This window comes from Oncorhynchus tshawytscha, linkage group LG10 (assembly GCF_018296145.1).
Source record: "Oncorhynchus tshawytscha isolate Ot180627B linkage group LG10, Otsh_v2.0, whole genome shotgun sequence".
NCBI lineage: Eukaryota > Metazoa > Chordata > Actinopteri > Salmoniformes > Salmonidae > Oncorhynchus > Oncorhynchus tshawytscha.
The window spans coordinates 80,891,243-80,912,985 of NC_056438.1; the positions used below are offsets into that span (position 1 = coordinate 80,891,243).

The 21,743-nt window shown below is 42.8% G+C and overlaps 1 protein-coding gene across 1 annotated transcript in view; it reads right to left on the minus strand.

Moving 5' to 3' along the window:
• Positions 1 to 21,743, minus strand: part of LOC112222543 (receptor-type tyrosine-protein phosphatase mu-like) — a 441,501-nt gene that overhangs the window by 359,376 nt on the left and 60,382 nt on the right. The window contains exon 3 of the mRNA XM_042329181.1: positions 6,804 to 6,882. Coding sequence (XP_042185115.1) covers positions 6,804 to 6,882 — 79 coding nt within the window. The remainder of the gene's footprint in view (positions 1 to 6,803; positions 6,883 to 21,743) is intronic.

The following is a 21,743-nucleotide window of genomic DNA, read 5'->3' on the forward strand; positions in this document are numbered from 1 at the left end:
ATTCATATTGTTTCGCTCTTGGAGCGTGTAGAGGGCACACTGGACGATCTGACCCGAGGACTAAGGTTGATGCGAGCGTTCTGACGTTACAACGGCAGTCGAGCACCCGAGGCTAGTTTGATGTATTATTAACGTTAGGTAGCTAGCTAACATACTGGTACATACTGCTGTAATGACATGCTATGTGGTTCGTAAAAGTTTGTGTAGCTAACAAATTGTCAGACCAACATAACGTGTAAGGTAAGTTATTTGAAAAGCCATTACTTCATTACATTGATCAACATGTATTTATTTTAAACATTTGTCTTAATTTGTTAAATTAATGCATTTGTATCCGTTCTTCAGGTGCATATTTTTCCGATATTTTCTTCAAATCTGAAAACGATGTGAAGCCACGGCCATTTTCTGAAGAATTGCATTGTGGGCCCTAAAAGCACAGAAATAGTGTCCGGCTGCTTGTATACTCTGTATATTGGCGAATGTAGTACGGCATCCGGGGACTTTTGGCATATTATTACAGTATATCGATACTATGACCAATAAGCATACTATATACTCCGTTTACTTACGTCACAAACAGTACGGTTATTGAGCTTAGTATGAGTATTTTCAACACAGCAATAGTATCAGTATTATTAGTGTTTTGAACACAGCTATAGTATCAGTATTATGAGTATTTTGAAACAGCTATAGTATCAGTATTATTAGTGTTTTGAACATGGCTATAGTATCAGTATTATGAGTATTTTGAACACAGCTATAGTATCAGTATCATTAGTATTTTGAAACAGCTATAGTATCAGTATTATTAGTATTTTGAACACAGCTATAGTATCAGTATTATGAGTATTTTGAACACAGCTATAGTATCAGTATTACCTAGTATTATTGCTTTAGCCTGTCAATCTAGTACTCTCAAACCAGACAAATATATTTTTCTCATCGTAGGCTAATATCTTTTATTTTATTTTATTATGTGTTCTAAGGGGAGGCAAAGTTACCACACAGGCAGTACAAAATCACACCTCAGAGCTAGCCGATATTCCACACTAGGACCTATATTCTGTAGACCATGGGTACATCCCATGGGGTGGCAGGGTAGCCTAGTGGTTAGAGCGTTGGACTAGTAACCGGAAGGTTGAAAGTTCAAACCCCTGAGCTGACAAGGTACAAATCTGTCATTCTGCCCCTTTTAAAGGCAGAACGAGGCCTAGGCCGTCATTGAAAATACGAATTTGTTCTTAACTGACTTGCCTAGTAAAATAAAGGTTAAAAAAATAAATGAATAAATCTCAAATGGCACACTATTTCTCTATATAGTGCACTATTTTTGGTATCTGGTTAAAAGTAGTGCACTACATAGAAAATAGGATCCCATAGGCCCCCTGTCAAATGTAGTGCACTACATAGGAAATAGGGTCCCATAGGCCCCTCGTCAAAAGTAGTGCACTACATAGTGAATAGGGTCCCATAGGCCTCTTGTCAAAAGTAGTGCACTACATAGTGAATAGGGTAGCCATTTGGAACGCGGCCGTATGAGCATTACTCAGAGAAACCCGGCCACCCAGCCACTAAGCGGCGTATTGATCTGTTCACATTTCTACATTTAAATGCACGTTTTCATTGATCAACTTCTGCTACATTTATATGCAGTGCAGAAACTAGTCCTATGGAAATCCATCTCATTGACATTTATAGGAATTTAGCTACTTGATCCTGTGGTCACGAGATAATTTGATTGTGATGTGTGTGTGTGCGTGTGTGTGTGTGTGTGTGTGTGTGTGTGTGTGTGTTTGAGCATGTTTGTTTGGTCACCAAAGAGTTTGCATATAACAATCTGATCTATGCTCTGTGTGATATATCATTGATTATTTAAGCTTGTAAGCTAGCTGCGAATTAATTGAAGGAGAACCATGGTGGTATTGATTGTAGCTGATGTCATGTAGATTGCTCTGACCGTACCACAGTGAGGCGTCTGACCTCGGCACACCCCTGGGATGAACTTATAGAACATGAGACTCCCAGGCTGGTACCAAACAGAACATAGCTCTCCCTCAACACCTAGAAACACACGTTCACTACCTGAAATACATGATTGATAACACACGTACAGTGAAATGATTCAGAGCCCTTGACTTTTCCCCACATTGTGTTTACGTTTCAGCCTTGGTTCTAAAACAGATTAAATAAATGTTCCCCACCTCATCAGTATAACATGTTTTATACATGTGCAAAAAAATTCCTTAAAACTTGTTTTTGCTTTGTCATTATGGGGTATTGTGATGTCATTATGGGGGATTGTGATGTCATTATGGGGGATTGTGATGTCATTATGGGGGATTGTGATGTCATTATGGGGGATTGTGATGTCATTATGGGGTATTGTGATGTCATTATGTGATGTCATTATGGGGTATTGTGATGTCATGATGTCATTATGGGGTATTGTGATGTCATTATGGGGTGATGTCATTATGTGATGTCATTATGGGGTATTGTGATGTCATTATGGGGTATTGTGATGTCATTATGGGGGATTGTGATGTCATTATGGGGTATTGTATGTATGTTGATGAGGGAAACAAATATAATAAGTCTGTAATGTAAAAACAATAAAACATTCCTAATGCACTGTATGTCCAGTAACAGCAGAGGCCTGTCTGTGGTACATGCAGAAACACTCACTCTGCATATAATAACCTACTACCCACCAAGTCAAGCAGGTCTGAACAACAAACTTTTGGTTTATATTCGATTGAGTTGTCAACATACACTACCGTTCAAGTTTGGGGTCACTTAGAAATGTCCTTGTTTTCCATATAAATCATACATGAAATGAGTTGCAAAATGAATAGGAAATATAGTCAAGACGTTGACAAGGTTAGAATTAATGATTTTTTAATTTAAATAATAATTGTGTCCTTCAAACCTTGCTTTCGCCAAAGAATCCTTCATTTGTGGCAATTACAGCCTTGCAGACCTTTGGTGTTCTTGTTGTCAATTTGTTGAGGTAATCTGAAGAGATTTCACCCCATGCTTCCTGAAGCACCTCCCACAAGATAGATTGGCTTGCTGGGCACTTCTTACGTACCATACGGACAAGCTGCTCTCACAACAGCTCAATAGGGTTGACTGTGCTGGCCACTCCATTATAGACAGAATACCAGCTCTTACCGAAATAGTTCTTGCATAGTTTGGAGCTGTGCTTTTGGTCATTGTCCTGTTGTAGGAGGAAATTGGCTCCAAATAAGCGCCGTCCACAGGGTATGGCATGGCGTTGCAAAATGGAGTGATAGCCTTCGTTCTTCAAGATCCCTTTTACCCTGTACAAATCTCCCACTTACCATCACCAAATCACCCCGGACCATCACCCCCAGACCATCACCCCCAGACCATCACCCCCAACCATCACCCCCAGACCATCACCCCCAGACCATCACCCCCAGACCATCACCACCAGACCATCACCACCAGACCATCACCCCCGACCATCACCCCAGACCATCACCCCCGACCATCACCCCCAGACCATCACCCCCGACCATCACCCCCAGACCATCACCCCCAGACCATCACCCCAGACCATCACCCCCAGACCATCACCCTATCCCCAGACCATCACCCCCAGACCATCACCCCCGACCATCACCCCCAGACCATCACCCCCGACCATCACCCCAGACCATCACCCCTGACCATCACCCCCGACCATCACCCCAGACCATCACCCCCAGACCATCACCCCGACCATCACCCCAGACCATCACCCCCGACCATCACCCCCAGACCATCACCCCGACCATCACCCCCAGACCATCACCCCGACCATCACCCCAGACCATCACCCCCAGACCATCACCCCCGACCATCACCCCCAGACCATCACCCCTGACCATCACCCCCGACCATCACCCCCAGACCATCACATTGCCTCCACCAGGCTTGACAGTTGGTGTCACTCCTCCAGCATCTTTTCATTTTTTCTGCATCTCACGAATGTTCTTCTTTGTGATCCAAACACCTCGAACTTCACTGTTGACATGGAGACTGGACAGAAGAACTCTGCCTAGAAGACCAGCATCCCGGAGTCGCCTCTTCACTGTTGACATGGAGACTGGACAGAGGAACTCTGCCTAGAAGGCCAGCATCCAGGAGTCGCCTCTTCACTGTTGACATGGAGACTGGACAGAAGAACTCTGCCTAGAAGACCAGCATCCCGGAGTCGCCTCTTCACTGTTGACATGGAGACTGGACAGAGGAACTCTGCCTAGAAGGCCAGCATCCAGGAGTCGCCTCTTCACTGTTGACATGGAGACTGGACAGAGGAACTCTGCCTAGAAGACCAGCATCCCGGAGTCGCCTCTTCACTGTTGACATGGAGACTGGACAGAGGAACTCTGCCTAGAAGGCCAGCATCCAGGAGTCGCCTCTTCACTGTTGACATGGAGACTGGACAGAGGAACTCTGCCTAGAACGCCAGCATCCCGGAATCGCCTCTTCACTGTTGACGTTGAGACTGGACAGAGGAACTCTGCCTAGAAGGCCAGCATCCCGGAGTCGCCTCTTCACTGTTGACATGGAGACTGGACAGAGGAACTCTGCCTAGAAGACCGCCTCTTCACTGTTGACATGGAGACTGGACAGAGGAACTCTGCCTAGACGGCCAGCATCCCGGAGTCACCTCTTCACTGTTGACTTTGAGACGGATGTTTGGCAGATATTATTTAATGAAGCTGCCAGTTGATGGCTGTCATGTTCTTAACTGACTTGCCTAGTTAAATAAAGGTAGAATAAAATACAAATAAAAAGTGCTCACACTTCAATCTGAGAGGATTTAAATAGATATGTATGTATTTAACTAAGCAAGTCAGTTAAGAACAGATTCTTATTTACAATGACGGCCTAGAAACAGTGGGTTAACTGCCTTGTTCAGTGGCAGAACAACAGATCAGGGATTCAATCCAGCAACCTTTTTGGTTACTGGCCCAATGCTCTAACCACTAGGCTACCTGCAGAGGTTTTGGTTGGCCAACACACTTATGGAAAGAGAGAATAGATAGGACAGAGGTTTTGGTTGGCCAACACTCTTATGGAAAGAGAGAATAGACAGGACAGAGGTTTTGGCTGGCCAACACTCTTATGGAAAGAGAGAATAGATAGGACAGAGGTTTTGGTTGGCCAACACACTTATGGAAAGAGAGAATAGATAGGACAGAGGTTTTGGTTGGCCAACACACTTATGGAAAGAGAGAATAGATAGGACAGAGGTTTTGGCTGGCCAACACTCTTATGGAAAGAGAGAATAGAGTCTCTCCTGACCCCTCCTGTCTCAGCCTCAATTATTTACGCTGCAGTAGTTTATGTGTCGGGGGGCTAGGGTCAGTCTGTTATATCTGGAGTACTTCTCCTGTCTTATCCAGTGTCCTGTGTGAATTTAAGTATGCTCTCTCTAATTCTCTCTCTTTTTCTCTCTCTCTTTCTTTCTTTATTTCTTTCTCTCGGAGGAACTGAGCCCTAGGACCATGCCTCAGGACTACCTGGCATGGTGACTCCTTGCTGTCCCCAGTCCACCTGGCGATGCTGCTGCTCCAGTTTCAACTGTTCTGCCTGCGGCTATGGAACCCTGACCTGTTCACCGGACGTGCTACCTGTCCCAGACCTGCTGTTTTCAAACTCTCTAGATCGGCTATGAAAAGCCAACTGACATTTACTCCTGAGGTGCTGACCTGTTGAACCCTCGACAACCACAGTGATTATTATTATTTGACCCTGCTGGTCATCCATGAACATTTGAACATCTTGGCCATGTTCTGTTATAATCTTCACCCGGCACAGCCAGAAGAGGACTGGCCACCCCTCATAGCCTGGTTCCTCTCTAGGTTTCTTCCTAGGTTTTGGCCTTTCTAGGGAGTTTTTCCTAGCCACCATGCTTCTACACCTGCATTGCTTGCTGTTTGGGGTTTTAGGCTGGGTTTCTGTACAGCACTTTGTGACATAGGTTGATGTAAGAAAGGCTTTATAAATATATTTGATTGAAATGTGATTTAATACATGGAAGATTCTCTCTCTCTCTCTCTCTCTCTCTCTCTCTCTCGCTCTCTCGCTCTCTCTCTCGCTCTTCTCTCATCTCTCTCTCTCTCTCTCTCTCTCTCTCTCCTCTTCTCTCATCCCTCTCTCGCTCTCTCCTCCATTCTCTCATTATCTCTCAGTTTCTCCCTCTCCTCCATTCTCTCATAATTCCCTCGGTTTCTCTCTCTCCTCCAATCTCTCATTCCCTCTCTCTCTCACTCTCATTCTCTCTCTCTCTGACTCTCTCCTCCATTCTGTCATTCCCTCTGTTTCTCTCTCTCTCCTCCATTTAGTCGTTCCAGTTCTGTCTCTCTAGGGAGGGAGGGGAGAGGGAGAGGGGGAGGGAGGGAGGGAGGGAGGGAGGGAGGGATGGATTGTTTTATAGCCATTGTCTGGTGCTATGAGAAGGAATGTTGTTGTGTGTTCCTAACACCTTGAGAAAAATATAGTGTCTCTGTGCTATATTGAAAGATATTGTGTGTCGCTGTGCTATGTTGAAAGATATAATGTCTCTGTGCTATATTAATATCTGAAGGTGTCAGGAAAAGAACAAGGAGGATAGTTTGATGTATTTTATGCAGACAGAGGGGTGAGGGCTTTCTTTGTGTGTGTGTAATGTGTGTGTGTTGTGTGTGTGTTGTGATTGTGTGTGTGTGTGTGTGTGTGTGTGTGTATGTGTGTGTGTGCTAATGTGTGTGTGTGTGGGTGTGTATGTGTGTGTGAGGGAGACTTACTGCACTGGTGGCCCTGCAGCACCACGTCTTTGATGGCCAGCAGGCCGCGATGGCCGGAGGTCACCACTTCAAACACCATCTGAGGAGAGAGGTGACACATCGATAATAACACTGATAAATGTGCACACGTCTTCCAAATGTCACTCATCCTCCACAGTCCTCCCCTCCACCTCCCCAGTCCCTCCCTCACTCCCCTCCAACTCCCCAGTTCTCCACTCCCTTCCACCTCCCAAGTCCTCCCCTCCACCTCCCCAGTCCTCCCCTCCAACTCCCCAGTCCCTCCACTCCCTCCACCTCCCAAGTCCTCCCCTCCACCTCCCCAGTCCCTTCCTCCACCTCCCAAGTCCTCCCTCCCCTCAACCTCCCCAGTCCTCCCCTCCACCTCCCCAGTCCCCCCTCCAACCCCCAGTCCTGTTAGAATACTAAGGGTTACTACAGAATGATAGAATACCAAGTTACTCCCCTCCAGAATACCTACAAAATGATAGAATACTAAGGGTTCCTCCAGAATGATATAATACTTTACTACAGAATGATATAATACTAAGGGTTACTACAGAATGATATAATACTAAGGGTTACTACAGAATGATATAATACCCAGTTCCTACAGAATGATATAATACTAAGGGTTACTACAGAATGATAGAATACAGAATGATAGAATACTAAGGGTTACTACAGAATGTTAGAATACTAAGGGTTACTACAGAATGATAGAATACTAAGGGTTACTACAGAATGATAGAATACTAAGGGTTACTACAGAATGATAGAATACTAAGGGTTACTACAGAATGATAGAATACTAAGGGTTACTACAGAATGTTAGAATACTATACTAAGAATGTTAGAATACAGAATGATTGAATACTAAGGGTTACTACAGAATGTTAGAATACAGAATGATTGATACTAAGGGTTCCTACAGAATGTTAGAATACTGATAGAATACTAAGGGTTACTACAGAATGATAGAATACTAAGGGTTCCTACAGAATGTTAGAATACAGAATGATTGAATACTAAGGGTTACTACAGAATGTTAGAATACTGATTGAATACTTTCTACAGAATGATATAATGATTGAATACTAAGGGTTCCTACAGAATGTTAGAATACAGAATGATTGAATACTAAGGGTTACTACAGAATGTTAGAATACAGAATATTGAATACTAAGGGTTCCTACAGAATGTTAGAATACAGAATGATTGAATACTAAGGGTTCCTACAGAATGTTAGAATACAGAATATTGAATACTAAGGGTTCCTACAGAATGATACAGAATATTGAATACTAAGGGTTACTACAGAATGTTAGAATACAGAATGATTGAATACTAAGTTCCTACAGAATGTTAGAATACAGAATGAAATACTAAGGGTTACTACAGAATGTTAGAATACAGAATGATTGAATACTAAGGGTTCCTACAGAATGTTAGAATACTAAGGGTTACTACAGAATGATAGAATACAGAATGATAGAATACTAAGGGTTACTACGGAATGTTAGAATACTAAGGGTTACTACAGAATGATTGAATACTAAGGGTTCCTACAGAATGTTAGAATACAGAATGATTGAATACTAAGGGTTACTACGGAATGTTAGAATACTAAGGGTTACTACAGAATGATTGAATACTAAGGGTTCCTACAGAATGTTAGAATACAGAATGATAGAATACTAAGGGTTACTACAGAATGATAGAATACTAAGGGTTCATACAGAATGATAGAATACAGAATGATAGAATACTAAGGGTTACTACAGAATGATAGAATACTAAGGGTTACTACAGAATGTTATACAGAATGATTGAATACTAAGGGTTACTACAGAATGATACAGAATGATTGAATACTAAGGGTTCCTACAGAATGTTAGAATACAGAATGATAGAATACTAAGGGTTACTACAGAATGATAGAATACTAAGGGTTCCTACAGAATGTTAGAATACAGAATGATTGAATACTAAGGGTTACTACAGAATGATAGAATACTAATGATTGGTTACTACAGAATGATAGAATACTAAGGGTTCCTACAGAATGTTAGAATACAGAATGATTGAATACTAAGGGTTACTACAGAATGAGAATACAGAATGATTGAATACTAAGGGTTACTACAGAATGTTGGCTAGAATACAGAATGATTGAATACTAAGGGTTACTACAGAATGATTGAATACTAAGGGTTCCTACAGAATGTTAGAAGAATGTTAGAATACTAAGGGTTACTACAGAATGTTAGAATACAGAATGATAGAATACTAAGGGTTACTACAGAATGATAGAATACTAAGGGTTAATACAGAATGATAGAATACAGAATGATAGAATACTAAGGGTTACTACAGAATGATAGAATACTAAGGGTTACTACAGAATGATAGAATACAGAATGATAGAATACTAAGGGTTACTACGGAATGTTAGAATACTAAGGGTTACTACAGAATGATTGAATACTAAGGGTTCCTACAGAATGTTAGAATACAGAATGATTGAATACTAAGGGTTACTACGGAATGTTAGAATACTAAGGGTTACTACAGAATGTTAGAATACTAAGGGTTACTACAGAATGATAGAATACAGAATGATAGAATACTAAGGGTTACTACAGAATGATAGAATACAGAATGATATAATACTAAGGGTTACTACAGAATGATAGAATACTAATGGTTACTACAGAATGTTAGAATACTAAGGGTTACTACAGAATGATAGAATACTAAGGGTTACTACAGAATGATAGAATACTAAGGGTTACTACAGAATGATAGAATACTAAGGGTTACTACAGAATGATAGAATACAGAATGATAGAATACTAAGGGTTACTACAGAATGATAGAATACTAAGGGTTACTACAGAATGATATAATACTAAGGGTTACTACAGAATGATAGAATACAGAATGATAGAATACTAAGGGTTACTACAGAATGATAGAATACTAAGGGTTACTACAGAATGATAGAATACAGAATGATAGAATACTAAGGGTTACTACAGAATGATAGAATACTAAGGGTTACTACAGAATGATAGAATACAGAATGATAGAATACAGAAGGATAGAATACTAAGGGTTACTACAGAATGATAGAATACTAAGGGTTACTACAGAATGTTAGAATACTAAGGGTTACTACAGAATGTTAGAATACTAAGGGTTACTACAGAATGATAGAATACAGAATGATAGAATACTAAGGGTTACTACAGAATGATAGAATACAGAATGATATAATACTAAGGGTTACTACAGAATGATAGAATACTAATGGTTACTACAGAATGTTAGAATACAGAATGATTACTCACAGAATGATAGAATACAGAATGATAGAATACTAAGGGTTACTACAGAATGTTAGAATACTAAGGGTTACTACAGAATGATTGAATACTAAGGGTTACTACAGAATGTTAGAATACAGAATGATAGAATACTAAGGGTTACTACAGAATGATAGAATACTAAGGGTTACTACAGAATGATAGAATACAGAATGATAGAATACTAAGGGTTACTACAGAATGATAGAATACTAAGGGTTACTACAGAATGATAGAATACAGAATGATAGAATACTAAGGGTTACTACAGAATGATAGAATACTAAGGGTTACTACAGAATGATAGAATACTAAGGGTTACTACAGAATGATAGAATACAGAATGATAGAATACTAAGGGTTACTACAGAATGATAGAATACTAAGGGTTACTACAGAATGATAGAATACAGAATGATAGAATACTAAGGGTTACTACAGAATGATAGAATACTAAGGGTTACTACGGAATGTTAGAATACTAAGGGTTACTACAGAATGATTGAATACTAAGGGTTACTACAGAATGTTAGAATACAGAATGATAGAATACTAAGGGTTACTACAGAATGATAGAATACTAAGGGTTACTACAGAATGTTAGAATACTAAGGGTTACTACAGAATGATAGAATACTAAGGGTTACTACAGAATGATAGAATACTAAGGGTTACTACAGAATGATAGAATACTAAGGGTTACTACAGAATGTTAGAATACTAAGGGTTACTACAGAATGATAGAATACTAAGGGTTACTACAGAATGATAGAATACTAAGGGTTACTACAGAATGATAGAATACTAAGGGTTACTACAGAATGATAGTGTAACGGTCTTCTAGTGGTGATGAAGGAGAGTCGGACCAAACTGCAGCGTGTCGATTGCGATCCATGTTTAATACAACAAAGAAAACACGAACACTACACAAAACAATAAACGAAACCGAAACAGCCTATCTGGTGCAAACTAACAGAGAGTACACATAGGACACTAAGGACAATCACCCAATACAAACTCAAAGAATATGGCTGCCTAAATATGGTTAGAATCAGAGTTACTACAGAATGTTAGAATACTGATTGAGAACCACTTAGAATACCATAGACTTTGCTAGACAACCCACTAAGCTACAATCCCAATACCACCACCAAAACCCCAAGACAAACACACCACAATTATAAAATACCCCATGCCACACAGAATGGCCTGACTGACAAATACATAAAGATAAACACAAAATACTTTGACCAGAATGCGTGACAGTTAGAATACAGAATGATTGAATACTAAGGGTTACTACAGAATGATAGAATACTAAGGGTTACTACAGAATGTTAGAATACAGAATGATAGAATACTAAGGGTTACTACAGAATGATATAATACTAAGGGTTACTACAGAATGATAGAATACTAAGGGTTACTACAGAATGATAGAATACAGAATGATAGAATACTAAGGGTTACTACAGAATGATATAATACTAAGGGTTACTACAGAATGATATAATACTAAGGGTTAATACAGAATGTTAGAATACAGAATGATAGAATACTAAGGGTTACTACAGAATGATATAATACTAAGGGTTACTACAGAATGATAGAATACAGAATGATAGAATACTAAGGGTTACTACAGAATGATAGAATACTAAGGGTTCCTACAGAATGATAGAATACTAAGGGTTACTCACAGTAATGTAAGCAGAATTCTGTGAATGTTAGAATTAGACCATGGTCAAATCTTTATGTCAAACACTTTCAAATACTTTAATAACTGGTGAAGATCTCCAAGCTAAACGAAACGTACCTCAAATACTTTTTTAAATATTTCAATAATTTGAAAATGTTTGACATCATGTATTTGACCCTGAGTGAAGAGACGATAAAAGAGATAGGACACGACAGACTAGGGTGGGTCCCCTTTAGAATGTTTGAGTTATGTCCCATGGTTTATATAGATAGAACAGAATTTCCTAGCTATGGTGAGCAGTCGGCACTGGGGTTAAAAAGGGAAATGGAATGCCAGTCCTACCCAAAAAACTGGGTGCGGACCAGAGTAGGAACACACCCAGAGGCATGCCTAGCCTACACATGTCCCATAGTGATGACCTCATTCTCTAAATACTGTAACAACCTTACGTCCCCCTCTATAGTTCTGGATTGTACATAGTGATGACATCATTCTCCAAATACTGTAACACCTTACGTCCTCCTCTATAGTTCTGGATGGTACATAGTGATGACATCATTCATTTTACAGTAGTGAGATGTGACAGAAAGAGTTGTGTTATGTCTTACCATGCCAGCCTTAGACTAGCGTATTTTATATCAACAGTAAGGTAGTAGCACAATCAGACAAAGACAGACAGAACCAAGCAGATACCATTCAGACACCAGTCTCAACGTCAACGGTGAAGAGGTGACTCCGGGGTGCTGGCCACCTAGGCAGAGTTCCTCTGTCCAGTCTCAACATCAACAGTGAAGAGGTGACTCTGGGATGCTGGCCACCTAGGCAGAGTTCCTCTGTCCAGTCTCAACATCAACAGTGAAGAGGTGACTCCGGGGTGCTGGCCACCTAGGCAGAGTTCCTCTGTCCAGTCTCAACATCAACAGTGAAGAGGTGACTCCGGGGTGCTGGCCACCTAGGCAGAGTTCCTCTGTCCAGTCTCAACATCAACAGTGAAGAGGTGACTCCGGGGTGCTGGCCACCTAGGCAGAGTTCCTCTGTCCAGGCTCAACATCAACAGTGAAGAGGTGACTCCGGGGTGCTGGCCACCTAGGCAGAGTTCCTCTGTCCAGTCTCAACATCAACGGTGAAGAGGTGACTCCGGGGTGCTGGCCACCTAGGCAGAGTTCCTCTGTCCAGTCTCAACATCAACGGTGAAGAGGTGACTCTGGGATGCTGGCCTTCTAGGCAGAGTTCCTCTGTCCAGTCTCAACATCAACAGTGAAGAGGTGACTCCGGGATGCTGGCCACCTAGGCAGAGTTCCTCTGTCCAGTCTCAACATCAACGGTGAAGAGGTGACAGTGAAGAGGTGTCTCACATCAACGGTGAAGAGGTGACTGGCTGGCCACCTAGGCAGAGTTCCTCTGTCCAGTCTCAACATCAACGGTGAAGAGGTGACTCCGGGGTGCTGGCCACCTAGGCAGAGTTGCAAAGGAAAACGCCATATCTCAGACTGGCCAAAAAGAAGAAAAATCTAAGATGGGCAAAAGAATACAGATACTGGACAGAGGAACTCTGCCTCGACGGCCAGCATCCCGGAGCCACCTCTTCACTGTTGACGTTGAGACTGGTGTTTTGCAGGTATTATTTAACGAAGCTGCCAGTTGATGACTTGTGAGGCGTCTGTTTCTCAAACTAGACACTCTAATGTACTTGTCCTCTTGCTCAGTTGTGCACCAGGGCCTCCCACTCCTCTTTCTATTCTGGTTAGAGCCACTTTGCACCGTTCTGTGAAGGGAGTAGTACACAGCGTTGTACGAGATCTTCAGTTTCTTGGAAATTTCTCGCATGGAATAGCCTTCATTTCTCAGAACAAGAATAGACTAACGAGTTTCAGAAGAAAGGTCTTTGAGATGTTTCTACAACTTGTTTGGAGTTCACCTGTGGTAAATTAAATTGATTGGACATGATTTGGAAAGGCACACACTTGCCTATTTAAGGGTCCACAGTTGACAGGTGCATGTCAGAGAAAAAACCAAGCCATGAGGTCGAAGGAATTGTCAGTAGAACGCCGAGACAGGATTGTGTCGAAGCACAGATCTGGGGAAGGGTACAGAAACAGATTCTGCAGCATTGAAGGTCCCCAAGAACACAGTGGCCTCCATCATTCTTAAATGGAAGATGTTTGGAACCACCAAGACTCTTCCTAGAGCTGCCCGCCCGGACAAACTCATCATTCAGGGGAGAAGGGCCTTGGTCAGGGAGGTGACCAAGATCCCGATGGTCACTCTGACAGAGCTCTAGACTTCCTCTGTGGAGATGGGAGAAACTTCCAGAAGGACAATCATCTCCGCAGCACTACACCAATCAGGCCTTTATGGTAGAGTGGCCAACGGGAAGCCACTCCTCAGTAAAGGCACATGACAGCCCGCTTGGAGTTTGCCAAAAGGCACATAAAGACTCTCAGACCACAAGAAACAAGTCTCTGATCTGATGAAACCAAGATCAACTCTTTGGCATAAATGCCAAGCATCATGTCTGGAGGAAACCTGGCACTATCCCTAGGGTGAAGCATGGTGGTGGCAGCATCATGCTGTGGGGATGTTTTTCAGCAGCAGGGACTGGGAGACTAGTCAGGATCAAGGCAAAGATGAACGGAGCGAAGTACAGAGAGATCCTTGATGAAAACCTTCTCCAGAGTGCTCAGGACCTCCGACTGGGGCGAAGGTTCACCTTTCAACAGGACAATGACCCTAAGCACACAGCCAAGACAATGCAGGAGTGGCTTCTGGACAAGTCTCTGAATGTCGTTGAGTGGCCCAACTGGAGCCCGGAGTTGAACCCAATCTAAAATTTCTGGAGTGATGGGAAAATAGCTGTGCAGCAATACTCCCCATCCAATCTGACAGACCTTGAGATGATCGGCAGAGAAGAATGGAAGAAACTCCCGAAATAAAGGTGTGCCAAGTTTAGTGTCATACCCAAGAAGACTCATGGCTGTAATCTCTGCCAAAGGTGCTTCAACAAAGTACTGAGTAAAGGGTCTGAATAATTATGCGAATGTCATATTTCTGTGTTTTATTTTGAATAATTCAGCAAACATTTCTAAAAACTTGTTTTTGCTGTGTCACTGTGGGATATTGTGTGTAGATTGATTGGGGGGGTATTTTAATTTAATACATTTGAGAATAAGGCTGTAACGTAACAAAATGCAGAACAAGTCAAGGGCTCCGAAACACTTTCCAAAGTCACTGTATATATTTTTTTAACTGGATATTTTCCCACCAAAATGTTTTATGAATATTGCTAGCAAAAACAGAATAAATAAATGTTTAATTACATACCTACAGTAGAAAAGAGGCAAATATATGACTTTTAATGTTGTCAACTTTATTTCTAGCTCAAAACCAAATACTTCCCAGTTTACAGTCTAGCTCATAGCCGAATACTCACCAGTTTACAGTCTAGCTCATTGCCAATAACTCCCCAGTTTACAGTCTAGCTCATAGCCAATCACTCCCCAGTTTACAGTCTAGCTCATAACCAATCACTCCCCAGTTTACAGTCTAGCTCACAGCCGACCCCAGGTTACAGTCTAGCTCAGTCTAGCTCTCTATATCCAAATAGTCCCCAGGTTACAGTCCATAGTGGCTCATAACCAAATACAGTCCCCAGGTTACAGTCCATAGCTCTATAACCAAATACTCCCCAGGTTACAGTCCAGCTCATAACCAAATACTCCCCAGTTTACAGTCTAGCTCATAGCCAAATACTCCCCAGGTTACAGTCTAGCTCATAGCCAAATACTCCCCAGTTTACAGTCTAGCTCATAGCCAAATACTCCCCAGGTTACAGTCTAGCTCATAGCCAAATACTCCCCAGGTTACAGTCTAGCTCATAGCCAAATACTCCCCAGGTTACAGTCTAGCTCATAGCCAAATACTCCCCAGGTTACAGTCTAGCTCATAGCCAAAGTACTCCCCAGTTTACTGTTTAGCTCTATTATCAATAGTCCCCAGGTTAAGTCCATACTCCCAACAGTCCCCAGGTTACAGTCTAGCTCATATCCAAATACCCCAGGTTACAGTCCACAGTCAGTCCCCAGGTTACAGTCTCTCATAGCCAAATACCCCAGGTTACAGTCCAGCTATGGCTGTTTCTAGCTCATAGCCAGGTTACAGTCCATACTCCCCAGGTTACAGTCTAGCAGTCCCCAGGTTACAGCCGAATACTCCCCAGGTTACAGTCTAGCTCACAGCCAAATACTCCCCAGTTTACAGTCTAGCTCATTAGCCAACAGTCCCCAGGTTACAGTCTAGCTCAGTGGCCAGTTTCTGTTTATCAAAGTCCCCAGGTTACAGTCAAAAGTTTTAGGATGACCTGACAGAGAAGTAATTATCTCAGATGAAAGACCTAGTTTGGACTTTACAAAAACATAACTTGTAATTACTGAATAATATCAGAGTACCAGGTGGTTTCATTATGACAATCACACACACACACACACACACACACACACACACACACACACACACACACACACAATCCCTTAGGTTTCTATGCAATTACAGACACCTATAATTAACACGTGTTGCTAATTAGATGTAATTTGGAGCATTTAGCTTTTTTAATTTTCCTTGAGAGGAAGAGAAGAAATATCATTCGTGCCTGCAGAAGTATTTTACCATTTGGTCAGTTTTGAGTGTGAGACCGTTATTTACACAAACACATACAGTACACACACACACACACACACACACACTGGGGCCTGTAGCCTGCTCTAATGAAATAGCCCTGTGGGGCCTAATCTCCCGTTGGTTGGGATATCAAGAAGGACCTCTGCATCATATACCATGTCCTACTCTATGTCCCAAATGGCACCCTATTCCCTATATAGTGCACTATTTTTGACCAGGGCCCAATGCCACCCTATTCCCTATATAGTGCACTACTTTTGACCATGGCTCATAGGAAATAGGGTCACATTTGGGATGCAGGGGAGAGTTCCTCTCTCTTCCTCAATGAGACCTAGAAACACTGATAATCAGGGTGTGAAATGTTTTAAAAAATGTATTTAACCAGGTAGGCTAGTTGAAAACAAATTCTCATTTGCAACTGCGACCTGGCCAAGATAAAGCATAGCAGTGTGAACAGACAACACAGAGTTACACATGGAGTAAACAATTAACAAGTCAATAACACAGTAGAAAACAAAGAGAGTCTATATACATTGTGTGCAAAGGGCATGAGGAGGTAGGCGAATAATTACAATTTTGCAGATTAACACTGGAGTGATAAATGATCAGATGGTCATGTACAGGTAGAGATATTGGTGTGCAAAAGAGCAGAAAAGTAAATAAATATAAACAGTATGGGGATGAGGTAGGTAAAATTGGGTGGGCTATTTACCGATAGACTATGTACAGCTGCAGCGATCGGTTAGCTGCTCAGATAGCAGATGTTTGAAGTTGGTGAGGGAGATAAAAGTCTCCAACTTCAGCGATTTTTGCAATTCGTTCCAGTCACAGGCAGCAGAGAACTGGAACGAAAGGCGGCCAAATGAGGTGTTGGCTTTAGGGATGATCAGTGAGATACACCTGCTGGAGCGCGTGCTACGGGTGTGTGTTGCCATTGTGACCAGTGAACTGAGATAAGGCGGAGCTTTAAGGTCCAGCTTTAGCATGGACTTGTAGATGACCTGGAGCCAGTGGGTCTGGCGATGAATATGTAGAGAGGGCCAGCCGACTACAGCATACAGGTCGCAGTGGTGGGTGGTATAAGGTGCTTTAGTAACAAAACGGATGGCACTGTGATAAACTGCATCCAGTTTGCTGAGTAGAGTATTGGAAGCTATTTTGTAGATGACATCGCCGAAGTCGAGGATCGGTAGGATAGTCAGTTTTACTAGGGTAAGTTTGGCGGCGTGAGTGAAGGAGGCTTTGTTGCGGAATAGAAAGCTGACTCTAGATTTGATTTTAGATTGGAGATGTTTGATATGAGTCTGGAAGGAGAGTTTACAGTCTAGCCAGCCACCTAGGTATAGATGTTCACATATTCTAGGTCGGAACCATCCAGGGTGGTGATGCTAGTCGGGCGTGCGGGTGCAGGCAGCGAACGGTTGAAAAGCATGCATTTGGTTTTACTAGCGTTTAAGAGCAGTTGGAGGCCACGGAAGGAGTGTTGTATGGCATTGAAGCTCGTTTGGGGGTTAGATAGCACAGTGTCCAAGGACGGGCCAGAAGTATACAGAATGGTGTCGTCTGCGTAGAGGTGGATCAGGGAATCGCCCGCAGCAAGAGCAACATCATTGATATATACAGAGAAAAGAGTCGGCCCGAGAATTGAACCCTGTGGCACCCCCATAGAGACTGCCAGAGGACCGGACAGCATGCCCTCCAATTTGACACACTGAACTCTGTCTGCAAGGTAGTTGGTGAACCAGGCAAGGCAGTCATCAGAAAAACCGAGGCTACTGAGTCTGCCGATAAGAATATGGTGATTGACAGAGTCGAATGCCTTGGCAAGGTCGGTGAAGACGGCTGCACAGTACTGTCTTTTATCGATGGCGGTTATGATATCGTTTATTACCTGGAGCGTGGCTGAGGTGCACCCGTGACCGGCTCGGTAACCAGATTGCACAGCGGAGAAGGTACGGTGGGATTCGAGATGGTCAGTGACCTGTTTGTTGACTTGGCTTTCGAAGACCTTAGATAGGCAGGGCAGGATGGATATAGGTCTGTAACAGTTTGGGTCCAGGGTGTCTCCCCCTTTGAAGAGGGGGATGACTGCGGCAGCTTTCCAATCCTTGGGGATCTCAGACGATATGAAAGAGAGGTTGAACAGGCTGGTAATAGGGGTTGCGACAATGGCGGCGGATAGTTTCAGAAATAGAGGGTCCAGATCCAAATCACTGTGACTGGGGCTGTGTGCGATGATGTACCCCGGTGAAGTGATGAGGTGAGGTGGCAGCTGAAAACTCAAATTATATAGAACTGGCGCTGAGAGGAGAGGAAGGACATAGGCCCATTGCCATGGATACAAGAGGTTCATATTCAGAAGTAATATGTAACTAAGCAATGAGGCACACGCGGCAGTGCTGTAGCATGAATACAGTCACAGGTAAGAGGCAGTGCTGCATCATGAATAGAGTCACAGGTAAGAGGCAGTGTTGTATCATGAATACAGTCACAGGTAAGAGGCAGTGCTGCATCATGAATAGAGTCACAGGTAAGAGGCAGTGCTGTATCATGAATAGAGTCACAGGTAAGAGGCAGTGCTGACTGCCCTTAACCAACACAAAAACGTCCTATGGCATTCTGCATTAGCATTGAACAGCCCCTGTGATATGTAACTTTTCAAGGAAGCTCGAAACCAATATACACAGGCAGTTAGAAAAGCAAAGGCTAGCTTTTTCAAGCAGAAATTTCCTTCCTGCAACACAAACTCCAAAAAGTTCTGGGACACTGTAAAGTCCATGGAGAATAAGAACACCTCCTCCCAGCTGCCCACTGCACTGAGGCTATGAAACACTGTCACCACCGATAAATCCACTATAATTGCGAATTTCAATAAGCATTTTTCTACGGCTGGCCATGCTTTCCACCTGGCTACCCCTACACTTGTCAACAGCACTGCATTCCCCATTTATCCTTCTCCCAAATACAGTCTCCCAAATCTGGACCCCTACAAATCAGCCGGGCTAGACAATCTGGACCCTTTCTTTCTAAAATGATCTGCCGAAATTGTTGCAACCCCTAGTACTAGCCTGTTCAACCTCTCTTTCGTGTCATCTGAGATTCCCAAAGATTGGAAAGCAGCTGCGGTCATCCCCCTCTTCAAAGGGGGGGACACTCTTGACCCAAACTGCTACAGACCTATATCTATCCTACCCTGCCATTCTAAGGTCTTCGAAAGCCAAGTCAACAAACAGATTACCGACCATTTCGAATCAAACCGCACCTTCTCCGCTATATAATCTGGTTTCAGAGCTGGTCATGGGTGCACCTCAGCCACGCTCAAGGTCCTAAACGAAATCTTAACCGCCATCGATAAGAAACATTACTGTGCAGTCGCATTCATTGACCTGGCCAAGGCTTTCGACTCTGTCAATCACCACATCCTCATCGGCAGACTCGATAGCCTTCGTTTCTCAAATGGTTGCCTGGCCTGGTTCACCAACTACTTCTCTGATAGAGTTCAGTGTGTCAAATCGGAGGGTCTGTTGTCCAGTCCTCTGGCAGTTTCTATGGGGGTGCCACAGGGTTCAATTCTTGGGCCGACTCTCTCCTCTGTATACCAATGATGTCGCTCTTGCTGCTGGTGAGTCTCTGATCCACCTCTACGCAGACGACCATTCTGTATACTTCTGGCCCTTCTTTGGACACTGTGTTAACAACCCTCCAGACGAGCTTCAATGCCATACAACTCTCCTTCCGTGGCCTCCAACTGCTCTTAAATACAATAAAACTAAATGCATGCTCTTCAACCGATCGCTGCCCCCACCTGCCCGCCCGTCCAGTATCACTACTCTGGACGGTTCTGACTTAGAACATGTGGACAAATACCTAGGTGTCTGGTTAGACTGAAAACTCTCTGTAAACTCTCCTTCCAGACTCACATCAAACATCTCCAATCCAAAGTTAAATCTAGAATTGGCTTCCTATTTCGCAACAAAGCATCCTTCACTCATGCTGCCAAACATACCCTCGTAAAACTGACCACCCTACCGATCCTCGACTTCAGCGATGTCATTTACAAAATAGCCTCCAATACCCTACTCAATAAATTGGATGTAGTCTATCACAGTGCCATCCGTTTTGTCACCAAAGCCCCATATACAGTACTACCCACCACTGCGACCTGTACCCTCTCGTTGGCTGGCCCTCGTTACATACTCGTCGCCAAACCCACTGGCTCCAGGTCATCTACAAGACCCTGCTAGGTAAAGTCCCCCCTTATCTCAGCTCGCTGGTCACCATAGCAGCACCCACCTGTAGCACGCGCTCCAGCAGGTATATCTCACTGGTCACCCCCAAAAACAATTCTTCCTTTGGCCGCCTCTCCTTCCAGTTCTCTGCTGCCAATGACTGGAATGAACTACAAATCTCTGAAACTGGAAACACTTATCTCCCTCACTAGCTTTAAGCACCAACTGTCAGAGCAGCTCACAGATTACTGCGCCTGTACATAGTCTATCTATAATTTAGCCCAAACAACTACCTCTTTCCCTACTGTATTTTATTTATTTATTTTGCTCCTTTGCACCCCATTATTTCTATCTCTACTTTGCACATTCTTCCACTGCAAATCTACCATTCCAGTGTTTTACTTGCTATATTGTATTTACTTTGCCACCGTGGCCTATTTATTGCCTTTACCTCCCTTATCTCACCTCATTTGCTCACATTGTATATATACTTATTTTTCTACTGTATTATTGACTGTATGTTTGTTTTACTCCATGTGTAACTCTGTGTTGTTGAATGTGTCGAACTGCTTTGCTTTATCTTGGCCAAGTCGCAATTGTAAATGAGAACTTGTTCTCAACTGGCCTACCTGGTTAAATAAAGGTGAAATAAATAAATAAATCAAATGTATGGTATGGCATGGTAAGGTAACAGAAGGTATGGCCTGGTATGGTATAGTATGGTAAGGTAACAGAAGGTATGGCCTGGTATGGTATAGTATGGTAAGGTAACAGAAGGTATGGCATGGTATGGTAACAGAAGGTATGGTAAGGTAACAGAAGGTATGGCATGGTATGGTATAGTATGGTAAGGTAACAGAAGGTATGGTAAGGTATGGTAAGGTAACAGAAGGTATGGTAAGGTAACAGAAGGTATGGTAAGGTATGGTAAGGTATAGTATGGTAAGGTATGGTAAGGTATAGTATGGTAAGG